Genomic DNA, 18,659 nt, shown 5'->3' on the forward strand with positions numbered 1-18,659 from the left:
ACCTTTTAAAATTTTACCCTCTGAGTGATAAGTTTTTGATCGTGAATATCTCTTGTTGTATCCAACGATTCAACATAATTTTAGCTACATGTCATCAGAAATATGATCACAATTTTATGATAAAATTTTCAGTTGTGTGACATAATCTTAAATAATTGAAAATTGAACTTTTCTTAAATGTTTGGTATCAACCAGTATCAAAAAATTTTGAAAGCTCATAGCTCAGTGATCTGTGGAAGGTTATGTATTATCCAACCACCAATAGATTTGAAATTTCTCAAATTGAACGTGTATTGCACCAACATTGAAGTGTTTAAATAGTACACTATTGAAAAACCTGTCTGATTTGAACCATGTCAGCACCAGACAATCATAACGCGTTCTGAGGAAGAGAGCACAATATGTACTGCATCGATATAAAAGACGAATATTTCACCTATTTCTTCATTTACTGAGCAAGGCTTGTCGAATCGAGACACGGCCTATCAACAACAAAGCAACATCGAAGACCTCAGGATGATGTCAGAGTGAACGCGGAACGCGATGTGAAGCGAAGCGATTCTATGCAATGCACTGTTATCGCATCGCATTCGCTCTAACAGGTTTGCATTGATCAAATACAACTAGCACGCACGCGCGCCTAGACGCATCGTGTGACGCTTTCACTCTGACAGCAACCTCACGCTTTTGGAACAGAGCGATTACTATTATTATTATTATTATTATTATTATTATTATTATTATTATTATTATTATTATTATTATTATTATTATTATTATTATTATTATTATTATTATTATTATTATTATTATTATTATTATTATTATTATTATTATTATTATTATTATTATTATTATTATTATTATTATTATTATTATTATTATTATTATTATTATTATTATTATTATTATTATTATTATTATTATTATTATTATTATTATTATTAAATTGAAATAGTCTCTAACAGAAATTTTGTGAAGAATCAGATATCTTCGTACTTAAATTTAACGTAATTTAAAAAAATGAGCTGCAAATTTGTTGTACTTTGATCATACTACAAATTAAAAGGAAATTGTTTCAAGTATAGAATATACAGTTTTAGGATAGCGATAGTTTTTTTTCACAAGGTGAAATGCATTTACGCACGGAGTGTGGGACTCTCCACAGGACTACCCAACTGTTGATTGGAACTACCCACTAAAACACCTTGGATCTCCAACCCTACCTCCCCGGCACCACCGCTAGGTATTACTTCGGGGTGGAAAACTATTGGTGCTCACAACACCCTCCCCAGATTTATGCAGAATGAGGATCAGCATCCTGCTCTTGAGGAATCGACCAATTGGATGACGAGTTCGGTCCAGTGATGCCGGTTGGAGGGTAACTTCCGGTTCACTGGCGCCTCGACGACCCAGAACTTACGTTACGTCGCGGAACTACTCGACTAGTCTCCGCCAAAAGATCTAGTCTACACCGACGGAGATTTCCCCGACGAGGGAAGTCCTCCCGAACCGACGCTTACGGTACGCGTCTACGACCCAACCGAAACGATGCCTAAGTCGATCCAATTATTTCGGTTGGAGCGTGACTTCCGGTTCACTGGCGCTCAGACGATTCTAGCGGTACCACGAGACGATCTACTCATCTAGTCCCCGACAAAGGATCTAGCCTACACCGACGGAGAGTTCCCCGACGAAGGAGACCCTCCCGAAACCAACGCTTTCGATACCCGTCAACGCCCGACCGAGAGGATGCCTGGGTCGATCCAGTGATTCCGGTTGGAGCATAGCTTCAGGTTCACTGGCGCCTCGACGATCCTAACAGTTTTACATACTACTCGTGTAGTCCCCGACGATGGATCTAGACTACTCCGACGAAGAGCTCCCCCTAAAACCCCCCCCTGTGTACGCGCCTGCTCCCAAACATTGCTTTGCCATACAATGCACAAAACTACTACTGCTGGAATAGGGGGAAATGTCGCTTCCACAAAAATATCGATATTTCCGTTAAAAATGGACAGATTTTAACAATCTATGGCTTGTTGGATAGCTATTACCGTGCGAAATCTAAGTCAAAAAAAATATTCTGTTTTCAACGTCAAGTGCGACAGATACTGTCTAAAAAACTGAAATTTTAAAAACTTCATATAACTCAAAAAGTAAACATCCGATCTCAAAACCATTCAATAGCGTTCTGGGTGACGGGGAGGCCTTACATTTGCGACTAGTTTGATCAGTTTTATTTGCTCTAACCTCTCCGTTCTCATTATAAAATGTTTTATATATTGCAAAGTTTAATGATCTGTGAAAAAATTTTCATGTCATAACCTTTATGTGGATACAGGAATACTACTCTAAAAGAAAATTCCTATTGTTATTATTCCATGGAGATTGTCGAGAACGAATTTCAACGACGGCTTGTCTACGTCATACCAGTACATGCGCGAGCATGGCGCTTCGTCGAAGCTGAAGATATAAAAATGTTCCAATGGGGACGGGTATAGCGTGATGCCTTTCACGTAGCTCAACTGAGCTCGATTCCCAACCCCGTACATCGGGTTAGAAAGTTTTTGTGACCGAACTTCTGTACCAGGGACTTTTTCGGCACCTTCTATTTCTTGTACGTTTTCAGGGAGTTCCGAACTTTGATCCGTTGAATCATCCCGATGCTGGTGTTGAACTGCTTGGCCAATCCCCGCGTCGACGCCGATGGGTTTTTCCTGATGTACTCAATCACTTTTAAGTCCCAGCCGGGCTGGCTGGGTCCCGTTTTCCTACCGGATCGGGGCAAATCCTTTATGGAAAGGGTCTTCCGAACTTCTCGATAATATTTTTGACACTGGTGTGGTGCACTTTCACCCGTTTTGCAATTTCGTTGTACGTGACACCACTTTCTGAGCACCAAGTGTGCAGAATTTTCTTTCACTTTTCCGGATCAATTCGACTCATCATTGAAACGATAAACCGTACAGAAACCAATCGATTGTGCAGCTGTTATTGACATGTAAACAAACATGTCACCGTAAAACACGCTGCAAAAAATTAAGCCATTTCAGAGTAATAACTGTTTGAATGTTGCTAACTACTTATCGATACACTCCTTACTGGAATTATGTAAAAAGTCACTTACACTAAAATATTGATATCTCCGTTAAAAATGGACGGATTAAACAATCTATGACTCGTTGGATAGCTATTCTGTTTTCAAGATCAATTGTGACAGATATTGTTGAAAACTGAAAATTTGGCATAAAACATCGCATAATTCAAAAAGTAAGCATCCGATTTCAAAATCATTCAATAGCGTTCAGGGTGACGGGAGACCTTCCATTTGCGATTTCCACAATTTCCAATGTTTCAATCCACTTGACAATAAATATTTGTTGTCGTTTTGCCCAAAACGAAACTTGGCCAAGAAACCATTTTTCAATAAAGTTTTTAACGATGTTTGATTTTGGAAACTCATGGGTTACCAAATCAGGAAAAGCTAAACTTGTTTTGGGCCCTTCTTAGTTTTGGCAACCTGTTTTTTTAATTATTGGTTATATTGCCAGTAATTTGTTAACAGCTGCCTTTGAAGGTGCATTATCTTTCTTTGGTGGAAGCAGGTGTTTCAGTTTTCATGTTTGCTCCGATTGTCAAACATTCCTTCGCCTTTACACGGACACAAATCCATTGCCGGTACCATGATTAAGAAATCATGAAAATCATCAGTTTTTGCAATGACTGAGCGGAAATATATATTGGAGAAGCCAAGTGAAAGAAAAACTAACAGAAAAGATGAATTTTTTGGAAAAAGATACGCTCAGAGACAGGACTCGAACCTGCGTTCTTATGCATTCCGTGCATACGCGCTACCATTTCGCCACTCTGATCTTGCTTTAGCCACACTAAAACTCACAGACATAGTAGCAACGTACATCGAACATGGTCCACATCCTGGCCGTCACCTGACCGATACCTTATATCCAAACATCTTCTTTGTCCATCAAACACTAGTCCTCTCGATTTATACCTATTTCTCCGATCAAGCATTGAGTAGGAGAGTGTATTTATAATCGCTTGTCACCTTCTTTGATGGTGCCAGTCGCTGGCTGGACATCGTCAGCGACAGACCCCTATGAAGGTGACAAGCGATTATAAATACACTCTCCTACTCAATGCTTGATCGGAGAAATAGGTATAAAGCGAGAGGACTAGTGTTTGATGGACAGAGAAGATGTTTGGATATAAGGTATCGGTCAGGTGACGGCCAGGATGTGGACCATGTTCGATGTACGTTGCTAATATGTCTGTGAGTTTTAGTGTGGCTAAAGCAAGATCAGAGTGGCGAAATGGTAGCGCGTATGCACGGAATGCATAAGAACGCAGGTTCGAGTCCCTGTCTCTGAGCGTATCTTTTTCCAAAAAATTCATCTTTTCTGTTAGTTTTTCTTTCACTTGGCTTCTCCAATATATATTTCCGCTCAGTCATTGCAAAAACTGAACTTAGTCATGGCGGCTTTACGTCAAACTAAAATTAATAAATCGATGAAAATCATGAAACATTTTTTCTCATTAGACCATATCTACTACTGATAATTTTGTAAGCAAATCTTATGAAATTACCATAATTTAAATTATTTTGCTCATAATATCATTAATAATAGGTATGAACTCATCAGAAGAGACGTTTCATGATTTTCATAATTTCTTAATCGTGGTACCGGAAATGGATATCAAAAATATGTCATATGGCCACTGGGTTTTCAATACAAATTGCGATTAAAACTATCCAGAGCCCAATGGTTCGAACAGCAGATACCAGCATCGTAATGCAAATTGGTTGAAATTTGAAAAAAATAAATGAACGAATACCATAAACTAACCTTATTAAATATCATCAAATCTTATGGCTTGGATCATACACGGAATAGTTTATTGTTTTCATCAGAGTTGAACCTAAAAGTTTCAAATCTTTGCAAACTGCCTGCAGTTAGGTACCAGGGGTCTATTCCCACGTTTTTTCTTCCTTGAGCAAAATATTGCACGAAAGGAAGGTTACCAAGAGAAAACGTTTTTCCCAGAGAATTTGAGTGCAGATCTCGAATGAAAGAGAATGGGGCAGTGAGAGAATTGTGGTGGGAGTTGGTTGATTTTGGATTTAAGTTAGTAACTGTCTGGTATACATAGGTTCTAAAAATAATAGTAATTTATAACGTTGTATAGAAAAGAAGGAAACAGTGAGAAATCATCAAACGGCTATAAATTCACGCTGGGGTCAAGTAATTGAGGAAAATGCAAAAACCAAAGTACCAAATGCATTTTCTTGCATGATTCCTGCTGCTACTTGTGTAATACACAAACTGTTGATGAAGGTGGTGGTGTTGGTATATTATGTCTTACGATGGCTTTTGGTAAAACCTGCTATTTTCTCGTAACAACAACTTTTAAAATAAACTTCCAGTGAAGAAGCTACCGCCGATCTTAATCCAGTCTCATGCAACTTATGGCTAGCACAAAAACTGAATGAAACGAACACTAATCCCATTTTTCGTCGGTTTTGGTGCCCTATGATCCTTGTGCTAAACTCTAAACTACACTCAACTACTTGCAACATTGTTCCCCCTTTCCTAGAGCCAAACTAAACTAATTCGGTCGAACGCCGCCATTGCTTTTAAACTGCCTCGAAACTTTACCAATCTAAACTCCCTGCAGAAAACTTACTCTGTATAACAAGTAGAAATTTTTGAAGACAAGAAAAAGCTAAATTTACTTTTCAACAGTGCTATCAAATCCGAGAAAGTGAAATTATGTGAAAAAAGTCGTTTGTGACAACAACTGAACCAGTGCAGCAAAAAAAAGTGAGCAATAACGCTCGCCAACCCGAGAGCAGAAAGTTTTCAACCCAAAGAGTCGAAAAAGAGAAGAAATCAACGAGAACTTGTGCGAAAGTGAGTGCCACATCGGTTTACTACTACAGCAGGTGAAAGCATGAAGTAATCTGGAACACAGTTCGCGGTTAAAAAATAATTAAAAAAAAAACACACAAACATTTATTTCGACCAAACTTGCCAGGACCTGCTAAATGACTTGACACAGAACTAGCCGCGTCCCTGTACCTCAAGGTGATTTTTCAACTCCTCCTTATTTGTTTTTGTTTTCCTACTTTGTATCAAAGGTTCGTTCAAAATGTTACACATTATTTTGCATTTTTCGCTTCTAGTAGCTTTTAGCCCTCTCATAGAAAGCATAGAATGCGCAATTGGTCAAGTTGATCTACAGAGTATTCATTACCCTAAAATCAATCCTTATCAGCTTCTACTCATCATCAATTGTATTTTCTTTCTACTCTCTACCCTCCAACACAATAAGTATACCCGAATCAACAAACAACACAAGTGCATCCAAACACCCGGTAGCTGCTCGTCCACCCAGTATTGCAGTAGTGCAACCCTGCGTTCAAGTTAGATGCTTATAGACACCGACTTAGTCTTTTTTAGAGAACAGCAGGTGCGTAGCAACGTTGAACCAACCGGAGCATGGATTACAGTTATTTATTACCTTTGTTTTCGTTTGTTTGTTGTTGCAGTTTATCGAAATATGTCCATGCCAATTGCTTCGACATTTTGCCGAAAACGAAAAAAAAGTTCAAACGCCAAAAAATGCAAAATTATCTACTGCTTGTGCAACGAATGTTTTATTATTTGCTCTGCTAATTTCTATATCTTGTATACTTACAGATATTACGTGAAACTGATACAAAGCAACATGTTTATAAAATTTTTCAAATTTGATATAACTAACATTGTCGATTACAGCGAAGAGATTTTCTGAAACGATTTTCTTTTTGTCTTAACTACTATTAAATTAAACATTTTCTCGTTGTAAATTGATATTCCAGAATTTTATAATTTTATATCAATATATCTGCGATATTCGCGATGTTATATGATGTTATAAAATACAGCAAAACAATCCAAATTATGATTTAATACGTTCAAATATGAAATTCAATATTTAACATACTAAGCTTAGTTGTTTTTTGATTTGTATTTACACCTTCGACTTGTCAGAGCGTTCATTATTCATGTCGAACTGTTACAATAGAGGAGACCGGGACTAGTCCGGACACGGGGCTAAACCGGACAGCTTTCATATCTTCTAAACCAGCAATTATTTCCATTCATGGGTTGACTTCGTAAGCGCACTTTCATGTGACAGATAGATGTCAGTTAGCTAGATGACGCCGAGTCAATTCAGTTTGGTGTCAATCGTGTTCGTGTAGAAAGGAGTACGTTTTTCACTGAATTATTTTTTTAATTTTTGATTTATATTGGCAACCTAAAAGCAACAAAAATCGTGCCAATAGAACGCTTTAGATTTAGTTTATTCCGAAAATATTGGCAGAAAGTTTTAAAAAATTCTTCAAAAATTTCACTTGATTTTGTAAAAGAAGTACCTTATGATAAAAAAAGAACCGGAATTTTCATTTTAAAACTCCCGCGCTTGTCCAATCGGTAAACTTTTATTCTTTCAACGTTGGCAACATTTTTATACACATTCTGTCAAATTGTGACGCATATCGTACGATTAGTTTTTGTTTGGCGTCTATACAAAGAAGTTGAAAAATTTTCGTGTGGCGTTGTTTAAAACTAATTGTACGATATGCGTCAAAATTTGACAGATTCCCTTATTACCGTTCTCACTCCACTTTCACATTCACTTCACTTACATGTCACTTCACTTGATGTTATCTATTACCGGTATCACGCATAGTGAAGTGATCACTGTGGTGGAAAAAACTAATTTTTTTCAACAAAGTGTTGGTGGCGTGATGTTCATAATGACATCAAGTTCATTCAAGTAATTACTTTTGTCTCAGAAGCGACTTCCGTAAAAAGGACCTACGTTCACTTCACTTGATTTCCACCGTGAAGTGATATCCATAATAAGGGTCACAGTCACTTCACTTGGTTTTCACAGTGTAGTGACACCAGTAATAAGGGCCAGAATGTGTATAAAAGTGTTGCCAACGTTGAGAGAATAAAAGTTTACCGATTGGACAAGCGCGGGAATTTTAAAATGAAAATTCCGGTTCTTTTTTTATCATAAGGTAGTTCTTTATTTATTTGGAAAATTTCATGCAATTCTGCAAAGAACTTGATCTCCGGCATGTACTACAAATAAAATGGAATTAAAAAAATAATAATAGATAGAATGGAAAAAATGGAATAAATTATGAATATTGACGAAATATGTTGCGTACATGATTGTGGAAACAAGAGCTATAAAATACAAATAGTGTGAGCAAAATCGGTTTCCTCGCGGAGAATCGGGAGGCCACTGCAATAATTTAGTTGCAACTTCAAGATCCCCGCTAACTGTCACGATGTTTTTTTCTTCATTCAAGGATTTCTTGAGATAACTCCGGTGTTTAAGGTTTGCATTATAAAAAATGAACTTTTTTCGGATACCGATAAAAGAAACTAAGACAGATAATTGTTTTTGACAGATTTTACTTTCCCGTGAAAGGTAAATATTCAAACTTACTTTCGAAAAAAAATCTTCGCCCTTGCGAGAGGCCTTCCGGCACTCAACCAAAATATTCGCCTTGGCGAACGAAAACATGTTTGCAGGCATGTTTTTGAGTTCTTTCTTCGTTTTATTTGTCAATTCCTCCCCAGTTTCGCGACAAAATTGTTGGAGTAGATCTTACATTTTAGGTTGGCCAGCAGCTCGTCTCCTCCAATAACCGCTTCGAGTAGTATGTCGATACCACATCCGGCCAGAACACCGCGTCTTCGCCCTAATGGTGTTTCTTGATGAAGGACGCAACTTCCGGCAGGCATTTCGTACTATGAATTTCCCCGTTCACGGCTAGTCCGGTGCAAAAGAAGAGCTCCTTTCAAATCCCGTTCTCGCGAATTGTCAGCCACAACAGCACCTTCTTGGGGAACTGGGTGTGTGAAATGATTTTCACCTGGGAACTTGGAGTTTCATGGGAAAGTAAAATACGAAGTGCCCTCCAGGGTGAGATAGATCTCTTCGTCCATAATAACCGCCACTTCGCGATTCGCCATGAAAATCGAGTTGACCAACTTATTCAGCCGCTGCCGTTGAGTCACTGGCTGCAGCTCCAAAACCAGTGGACGTGACATCCGCTTCCTGACATGTATGTTCATGTTCGCCCGGTACTTTTTCACCGTTCGGCCAGTTGCACTGACCTCCCGGCCAAGCGCACGCAGCGCTTTTCTCTCGGTCTGCCTCTTCAGCTTCTTTTGGAGCTTCTGGCCGCTCAGGATCGTTGGCCGTTCGGAACCGGACTTTCTTTCTATTCTCTGATTATTGTCTAATAGTGCCAAGATGTTGCAGATGCCGGAACGGGTTGCAGATGCCGGAGCGTCCGCAAAGTGCCGCACGATATTCGTTTTTAGACGTAGAACTTCTGAACGGATTTGCTTCACTATTTTTGCCCACGGTTCATCTGATAGAGCTGTCAAATTTTGTTTGCTGACTAATGGGTTACTATGATTGATGCTGCATGGGTAGTTTCGTCAGTGCGGGTGAAGGTAAACCCATGAAATTTTTTTTTAAATGTTACTGCCACTATTTTCTTGATTGCTCTTGAACATCTTCCTAAATTACTTCAAAAAACCACGGCTGCTTCAAGAATCCATTGAACAGTTCTTAAAACCTGAAGCCGCGATGGAAGAAGCAGCCCCCAAACAATGGATTTTACAAGGTGTTTGGCGACATAATTAATAAAATTTGTGCACACTTCAGCAGGGCTTGTATTGTGAATCCTCATACGAACGAAGCAACAAAACATCCACTGTGAACACTTTGCTTGACATTGCTGAATGAGAGACCAGTATTAGAAAAAAAAACTGGATGCGTGAGAGTATATACGACTGAACAAGCCAGTTCTCTTGTTTGGTAATTTCCCTGTGCTCTCATTCTTAGTTAACACATGAACTAAGCAATCCATGGCAATGCAATGAAATGAAGGGTTCGCTCTCGTTAGAACTGTACAAGACGCAAAGCAAGGTAATACAGGCAATGGTTACGGTGTTTTTTCAGTGTAGGTTTACAGAAATCATTTTTTAACATAACATGTTTGCACTCCAAGATCAAATTTCATCACATTTCAAAAATATTTCAAACATTGTATAGCATACATTTTGCATTTGAGCCAATTTTCCAAACGATCAATTTGTTTCTTGGGAGGGTACACTGTGTATATATCCTAGAAACATTAAAATCAATGTTCTTTTAAATAATTTAAACGTTGTGAGTCCTATTGAAAATGAAGTCTCACTGAAATATGATCATATTTCAACCCAAGTGTTATCACACGATGGCATTATTGAGACGAATTTTGATGAAATTAAATCAATTATTAGGAAACTCAAAAACATGAAGGCTCCTGGTAATGATGGAATTTTTAATATTCTTATTAAAAATCTTCCCGATGTTGCCTTGAGACTCCTGGTTAAAATTTTCAACAAGTGTTTTTCATTAGCTTACTTCCCAAAAAGATGGAAAAACGCTAAAGTAATTCCTATCCTAAAACCTGATAAAAACCCAGCAGAAACATCAAGTTATCGCCCAATTAGCTTACTTTCTTCTATCAGTAAACTTTTTGAAAAAATTATCTTGTTGAGAATGATGACTCATATAAATGAGAATTCAATTTTTTTACCAGAGCAGTTTGGATTTCGTCATGAACATTCAACTACTCATCAACTTGTCAGAGTAACGAACATGATAAAAGCAAATAAATCTTCTGGGTTATCCACTGGAGTTGCTCTTCTAGACATAGAAAAAGCATTCGACAGTGTTTGGCACAAAGGTTTAATAGCAAAAATGTCCGATTTCCAGTTTCCTATTTATTTGATCAAAATGATTCAAAATTATTTAACTGATCGTACTCTTCAGGTTAGCTATCAGAACTGTAAATCTGAATTGCTACCCGTACGAGCCGGTGTTCCGCAGGGTTCGAGCGTAGCTCCAATCTTGTATAATATTTTCACTTCTGATCTTCCAAATCTACCCGTTGGTTGTCAGAAATCACTATTCTGTGACGACACAAGTCTGTTAGCCACAGGTAGAAATCTAAGAGTGATCTGCAGTCGCCTACAAAGAAGTTTAAATATTTTCAGTGATTATCTGTCAAAATGGAAAATTAAACCAAATGCAGCAAAAACGCAATTAATTATCTTTCCTCACAAGCCAAGAGCTTCTTTTCTTAAACCAAACAATAATCACATTCTTAAATTGAATGGCTTGGAATTGACATGGTCTGATCAAGCTAAATACTTAGGTTTAACGTATGACAAAAAACTCACTTTCAAGGATCACATTGAAGGAATCCAGGCAAAGTGTAATAAATATATTAAATGTTTATATCCTCTTATAAACAGAAATTCTAAGCTCTGTCTAAAAAACAAACTGTTAATTTATAAACAAATTTTCAGACCAGCCATGCTTTATGCGGTACCAATTTGGTCAAGTTGTTGTTCCACCAGGAAGAAAACGCTTCAAAGGATTCAGAATAAAATTCTGAAAATGATTTTGAAGCGTCCTCCCTGGTTTAGCACAAATGAGTTACACAGACTCACAAATATAGAACCATTAGATGTAATGTCACATAATATTATAAGCAAATTCCGACAAAAATCGATGCAATCTTCAATTGAATCGATTCGCTCTCTGTATTAGTTAGTAAGTTAGTATATAAGTTCCTTTTCCCCATTACACAATACAAGTAGGTTTAGAATTTTCCCTACACAAAAATCTCAGAATTGCGGAAGCAAATAATGTCTTCATGGTAATAACCAAATCATATATATATAACAGGGCTGAAAAGTCACCACTTGTGGCTGAACACCCAATTTAAATCTTAATAATTTAATTTTAAATCATATTCCAATGAATAGTTATTTAAAAAAAAAAAAAAAAAAAAAAAAATGTTCTTTTAAATAAAGGAATATAAGCTATCCACAAATTTTTCTTTCAAATTTTGATAAAAAACGATATTTTATTCAAACTTAAAATTGATCCTTTATTGTACGAGGTTAAATGAATAACATAATGAAAACCGGATTAAATTTAAGTTATTTCTTCACGAATTTTCGAACTTTTGATCGAACGCTCTTCATCAAGTTCCGGACAAGTGTTGAATCGCATTTTTTGGACGCTTGAGCGCAAATTTTGTTGAACTCCTGCATGTTCCCAGCTGTCTTACCAGTCTTCTTGAAGACCCTCTTCACGATTGCTCAGTAACGTTCGATGGGTCGAAGCTGAGGACAATTTGGTGGATTGATATTTTTCTCAACGAAATTTATACCTTTTTCCGCAAGCCAATTTAGAGTGGTTTTGGCATAGTGAACCGACGCTAATTCCTGCCAAAACAGTAGAGGTGTACTATGCTTCATATATAAATGCAGCAATCTCTTCTGGAGTCACTCAGATCGATAGATTTCTGCATTTATAGTTCCGGTAGTGTAAAAAATGGTTGACTTCAAACTACAGGAACATATTGCTTGCCATACCAGTACCTTTCGAGTGAATTTATCTACTTGAATCGACAGGTTCGCATCGCTCACATCCTCCTCAACGATGACAGTAAAGTATTGTGGATCTTGTTGGAGGGTTTTTGAGTCCTCCTTTACATAAGTCTCATCGTCTATCAAAACGCATGCATCCGGACTCTGCAAAAGACGCGAATACAATTTCCGGGCCCTTGTTGCTACTCGCTTCTTCTGTTCTACACTTTGTTTCGAGATTTTCTGCTTCTTGTAGGTCTTCATGTGATTTCGCCTCTTGAAACGCTTATCATTCCGACACTTGTTCCTGCTTTTTTGCCAAACCACGTATTGACACTGATTTTTTCTTCATGATTAGAGATACAACTTTCAGGTCTAGTTTCGGGTTTGAAGAACCGAGTTTTCTTTTCTTTTCAATACGCGACATTTTGAAAACGCAGAATTTCAACCGCACAAACAAGTAAACAAACGAAAGCTGACAGAGAAACGCATAACATGCTGTGATCTGAGCATAAAAAAACATCACAAATACATGCGTACAACACAAATGTATGTGGATAGCTTATTTTTGATACACTCCTTAATAATCATCGGAAATAAAAGTTATGAATCTAGTTTTCTCATAGCCATCTTCAATATAAGAACCATTCATCAAATCCTAACCTCATGAAGCATAGTCATCAGCTGGCACACATATTCATGAACTACTGAAAAAACGCAGCTCTCCTTGCTTGGGTTGCACTGTGAATTTTACCCGACATACATATGTGTGTGAATAGCACAGAAGCACAGAGGGTGAAACTCTTTTGTTGATATTCGTTGCTTCAATTTGCAAGCCCTGCACTACTTTGTCCCGGGTTGGTGGTTCAATGCATAGGGGGCGCTGGTCTTACAAACCAGTTGTCGTATGTTCGAGCCCCAACCAGGAAGGATTCGTAGTGTCAGTTGAATCGTAGCACTAGCCATGCAATGGTCCTGTACACTCTGAATCGGCTGCGAAATCTGTTGGAACATAAGGTCAACTTCCACTACAGGAATGTAATACCAAGGCTTCGCTTTGCTTTGTACTTCAGGGGATCCATTTCTTTAAAACAATGACAGCATTGGTAACAACAACTTAGATTCAATCGTGTTTCGACATGACTGAGACGTACCAATGGTTTAAGATCGCGAACCGATATTTCACTTTTACCTTTGAATTCCACTACACTTCTTTAAAATCGCTTCACTAAGTAACTCTATAGTGTTAAGTTCAAGAAGATATATGTTTTGTCCAGTTGTTTTTAGTAGCTCGCATAGCCAAGTTCATTGTAGTCTTCAACATTATTGTACACTTTGCATCACAAGGAAAGTTTTGAACTTAGTTTTATTCAGCAGCCAATCTTAAATGATTATATGAGTACTTTTCAAAAATCACAGAGGAGTACAGATCAAAACGCGTTGCATACTGAGTACTCAGTTCAAGAATAACGATCACATTTCCTTCTCTCAAGGAAAACTAAGAAAAGTTTGTATTAACCCAAAAGCCCTCCGTTTGGGAATAGGGTTGGACACCAAATTAAATTAAAACAAGCACCTTTCAGTGCTTCTATCTTATATAAACGCTGTTTGTGATGGTGCTCCACCCAATGCTAAATTTTTGAAAAACCTCTAACTCCAACTTTTCTCTGTGTTCAATGAAAAAAAAAAAAACAAAGTATGCACCTCCATTAATTAGATTCAATTCTGTCGGAAAACCGGAAATTGTGAATTGTATTTCAGTCAAACAGGTTGTTACCTCGGTCAAGGGATCACATCACATCGAAAACCTCAGTGCCAATGCTTATGCCCCATTACCGTTAAACACGGAAAGTTCATCCATTGTACTCTATAGCAATTCCGTAGCGAATCGAGAAAGGAAACAACTTCAACCGGAAGATCACCAACCAAGACTGGTCATTATTTTTATGCGCGCAATTCGATGCATTTTCTGCGAACCGCGAATGACATCGGGGGTTACGATATTCCGTACCACATAGCCGACGCGAAAGAATGAAGCGAAAGGGCAAGAAATTTGCATTTCATGGTATGTGGCGTAACTCGGTCGGAGATCACGTACCTTTGTTGGAACTGGTGTCCAATTAAAAACTGATCATTCGGTCGAATTCTTCTTGGCACAGCTCAGTAGCTGTTCAATTAGTCGAAATTACGAATCAAATGAAGTCTCAGTTGAGTTGTACTAAAAAAAAATACAGATGCAACATCTGAACTGTTTCTGGTGAAAAAAAGCGAAGAATAAGCTGCTCGCAATGTTTCGAGAGTTCAAACACGCTGGCATTTAAACCTGCACGCAAAAGATAGCTCCTTGTGCTCTGCCGTTAGATTGGCATCATTATTTATGACCGCAGCTGCTCTACTGACATTTTTCAGTGGAGAAAAGCTAGAAAGCGTACATTCAATCAACCGGAGTCCTAACCGTTGCGGCACTGCACACAAGCAGGGGTTGTCTGGCACAGTGCAGTGCAGGTACGGACTTTGCGGTCAGTGCCGCACCCGATTTAAACGTCGCACACTCACGAACGCTCGGATCATAACAGTTTTCTGAGGTTTTCCGACAGAACTCTCACTGAAATCATTGGGAAAAATGAGGTTGGGTGCAAATTATTTCGCCAAAGTTGCATGCAATGTGTTTGAAGCATGTTGAATTTAATATACGGTTGTATATTGGTAGGTTGTTTAATGAGATTAAAGCCGATGTATCCCGATGGTGTCTTCTTCATCGTAGGAAATATCATTGTTTTTTTTTGTTCGAGAAAGCTGCTATTTCAATCTACTCTTAAACTTTAAACAAATGATCAGTATTTCTCACGTCGTTTTGGCCAAATTTAAAATAACATTTTAAGTAAATCCCTGTCACTGTGATGGTTTTCCTTAAGATTTCACCAACATAATCCCATCGCTCTAAAGCACGATTATAGTTGCATGAACTGAATAAGTCCTTTGCCTTCATACCATTTGACTTGTCGACAAGGAAATTCAACAATCTTCAGCAGAACAGGCAGCGCCTCGTCGAGCAGCAGATTCATTTTTGTGTGGAAATTATGTGACCACTTCGTTACAACCGCATTCTGAGCTCGACATTGTTTTCCCCTGGCTCTGTAGCAATAAAAAAGGTTATATTTTCTCTCTATCTCTCTCTACTCAACTGTAACTATGGTGAGATGAAAGTTTTAATGACTTACTCAGCCTTGAGACTATCATCTGTCGGTAGTTTCCGATACTTTGAAGTTAACTAAACAATTACACTGGAACGAAACTGTGCGTATTGCTTTTATGTGCAACTCGTGACTTTATGTTTTACGAGCGGAACGGGTTTAAACAAGGATCCGGTGTTCGGAGTACGGCTGAAAGGATAGAACAGCTTTTAGCTGCTGATTTATGGCGAAAGAAAAAGGGCCAACGCAAAAGATTGCACCATCATCAGTGAGAACGGAAGCTGCGACGTTTTCCATATCGTACCGCTATTTCCGAGCATTCCAGTAACAGAATCTGTCAACCTCCAAGAAGAGTAGTTACGGCCATAAAGTATCAGCTGTACGCAGATAGACAGAATTATGTATTTTCTTCAGTGTATTTATGCAAACAAACCAAGCAAACATTGGCTGTGTGAAAAGAATCGCTGACTTCTTCATAGCATGAGTTTACACTATGGAGAACGATCCGGTTAGTATCTTCTGAAACGACGAATTTCACTCATTTCAAAATATAGATGTCAAAATGTACACACTAAAAAAAAACCCTGTGATTTTACATCTTATAGATGCACATAAATGGAGCGTCGCAGTTCACGCAAATTTACGTTGAAGAACTTTTAATATTGTGTCTAAAACTTCATGCATGAAATTCGTTGAAATAAAAAAAGAATACTGATAGCCGCGACTTGAACCAAGAATCATTGGATCGCAAGTACGTCTGTTAATCGATTGAGCCACAGAAGCGTGCATCTGCTTGGCTGGTAAAAGGAGCATTTAAATTCATACAGTCGCACCTGCTAGCAGAATGCAAGTTACAGTCGAAACCAGTAAAATTCAAGCTATTCTAACATTAAGTCATTACAAATAAAATTTTCCGTCATTTGATAAATTAGGTCTTTATGAATTACATCGTATGAGGAATTAAGTCACCTGTAAAATTCAAAATTTTTTAGAGTGTAGATACACAGTCTTGAAAATAGAGATTCGTCAAGTCATCTCTATTCTATATTGGGAAAGATAAATCGATTGAGCTGAAACGGAATCAACTTCTCACTAGGAACTGAAAAATAGTCATCGTATGAAACAAACCTCAACTTGATCGTACCTACACTTAAATTGGATACCACCAAATATAATGTTAATGGCATACCTTAATGGTTTGATATTTATAATGGAGAGTTGGAGACGGGAATTATTTGTTTCATAACCAGTTGACGTACGTTCATCCCTATCAATTTCATATTAACTTATTGATTTGCAACCTGAAACCACAACAATTTAAAAACCTTCTTTGAAGTAAATTGTTCCCTACTTCAGCCAATGTTGCTGCATTTAACACAAAATTAAATGGCTCATGAAATTCACTTAAACTTACAATTCAAAGCATGTTAAAATAAATCATTTATTTAAAAGAAACAACGGATTTAGCTGAATTTTTCATTAAAATACACACAAAATTTAGTTTTACATGTTTTGGATTTAAAAAATTTAGTATTTGCATGTTTGGATTTACGTTATGTGTAATATTCATTTGCAAATTTTCATATTCATATTTATATAATTTATGTTTTGCCACCTGCCTCATCCGGCAGTGTCAGTACTAATAGGGGTAGATGGGGTATTCGCGAAACATATTGAAAAATACATGAAATATCCCAAACCATTGAAAATTGTCTATTGAAATATATGCGGGGCATGAAACCCGATCGTGGAAAACATGAAAAATATACAATTTAAATTACGCGAAGTTCGATTATCTGAACATAGAGGCAGGATGATCTTAAACAACGGGTAAACATCCGTCAAAACAACGGATTATAGCTCATGACAACCACGGGGAAATATAACGGGCACCCTCATAAAGCTTTTTCTTCTTCAGTTTTTGTAATGACTGAGCGGAAATATATATTGAAGAAGCCAAGTGAAAGAAAAACTAACAGAAAAGATGAATTTTTGGAAAAAGATACGCTCAGAGACAGGACTCGAACCTGCGTTCTTATGCATTCCATTTTTCTTCTTATTTAAAGGAAGCTTTAGACTTTTCGTTGACGAAATATTTGCCAGGTGGAAGATTGTTCACCATTATTCATTAAATTGATAACTTATGGATAATTTTTGTAAGCGAATTCTTGGGCATTTTGCCTCATCCAATTCGAGTCGTTTTTCCCCCAAAAATATGAGACGATTAATTTGATTTTTCCTATAAAATTGCAAATACATCGTCTGTATTAGAACTAATCTTAGAAACTCGAATGATTGGCAAAAAAGTTAACTGGTTATATAATTAAAATCGTCTTCCTCACCCTAGAAAATTACTATCGAGCGAATATCAAAAATTACTTATAACAGAAACATAATATGGTTTTTGGTTATTTTTCCAGATATGATTGAACCATCGCTACCAAAATTTCATAGTAATCTGTTGTTGGACATTTAATTTCATTAAAATTTCAGTGAAAAAAATTGGTAACTTTTGAGGTGCCTCGGGGGTACGTTTTATCCCATCTTCCCCTAAAAGCTGCCGGACTATCAAAATTATTACGGGCCGTAGTGCGACCAATGAGAAGAAAAATTAAACCGTACCAATTTAGCGCTACATTTTTTATTCTATAATTCACTCAATGCGATTTTTTCACGTCCATACCGCTTACATTTTCTAGTTTTTACTTTATTAGCCGATCTGTCGTTCGTACACAACCAGTGGAAATACTCAATACAACTCAGTACAGAAGTTTCCCATACAGAGAAAATACGAATATACGCGAATTTGTTAAAATTGAAAGATATTCAAGAATTCGGATCTTTTAAGAACTCAAAATTGATCCTAAAAATTGGATATTTCTTTACACTGAAATGTTTCCACTTGCATTGTATTTCCCAACGTGTGCAATTCTGC

The 18,659-nt window shown here is 37.4% G+C and overlaps 1 protein-coding gene across 24 annotated transcripts in view; it reads left to right on the plus strand.

The window, feature by feature from the left end:
• LOC131434942 (small conductance calcium-activated potassium channel protein) overlaps positions 1 to 18,659 on the plus strand; it is an 880,455-nt gene that overhangs the window by 425,524 nt on the left and 436,272 nt on the right. For 4 of the 24 annotated variants that reach the window (XM_058602275.1, XM_058602260.1, XM_058602265.1 and 1 more), the window contains one exon: positions 5,766 to 6,107. The exons of 14 other annotated variants lie outside the window; for them this stretch is intronic. Coding sequence is in view for 1 of the 10 variants with exons in the window: in XM_058602272.1 (XP_058458255.1) it covers positions 6,451 to 6,492 (42 nt within the window). In the remaining 9 variants the exon portion in view is untranslated. Of the gene's footprint in view, positions 1 to 5,697; positions 6,161 to 6,354; positions 6,493 to 18,659 lie in introns of all 24 variants that reach the window. 6 more of the 24 variants (XM_058602261.1, XM_058602264.1, XM_058602272.1 and 3 more) reach the window with 5 other exon arrangements.

Source organism: Malaya genurostris, chromosome 3 (assembly GCF_030247185.1).
Source record: "Malaya genurostris strain Urasoe2022 chromosome 3, Malgen_1.1, whole genome shotgun sequence".
NCBI lineage: Eukaryota > Metazoa > Arthropoda > Insecta > Diptera > Culicidae > Malaya > Malaya genurostris.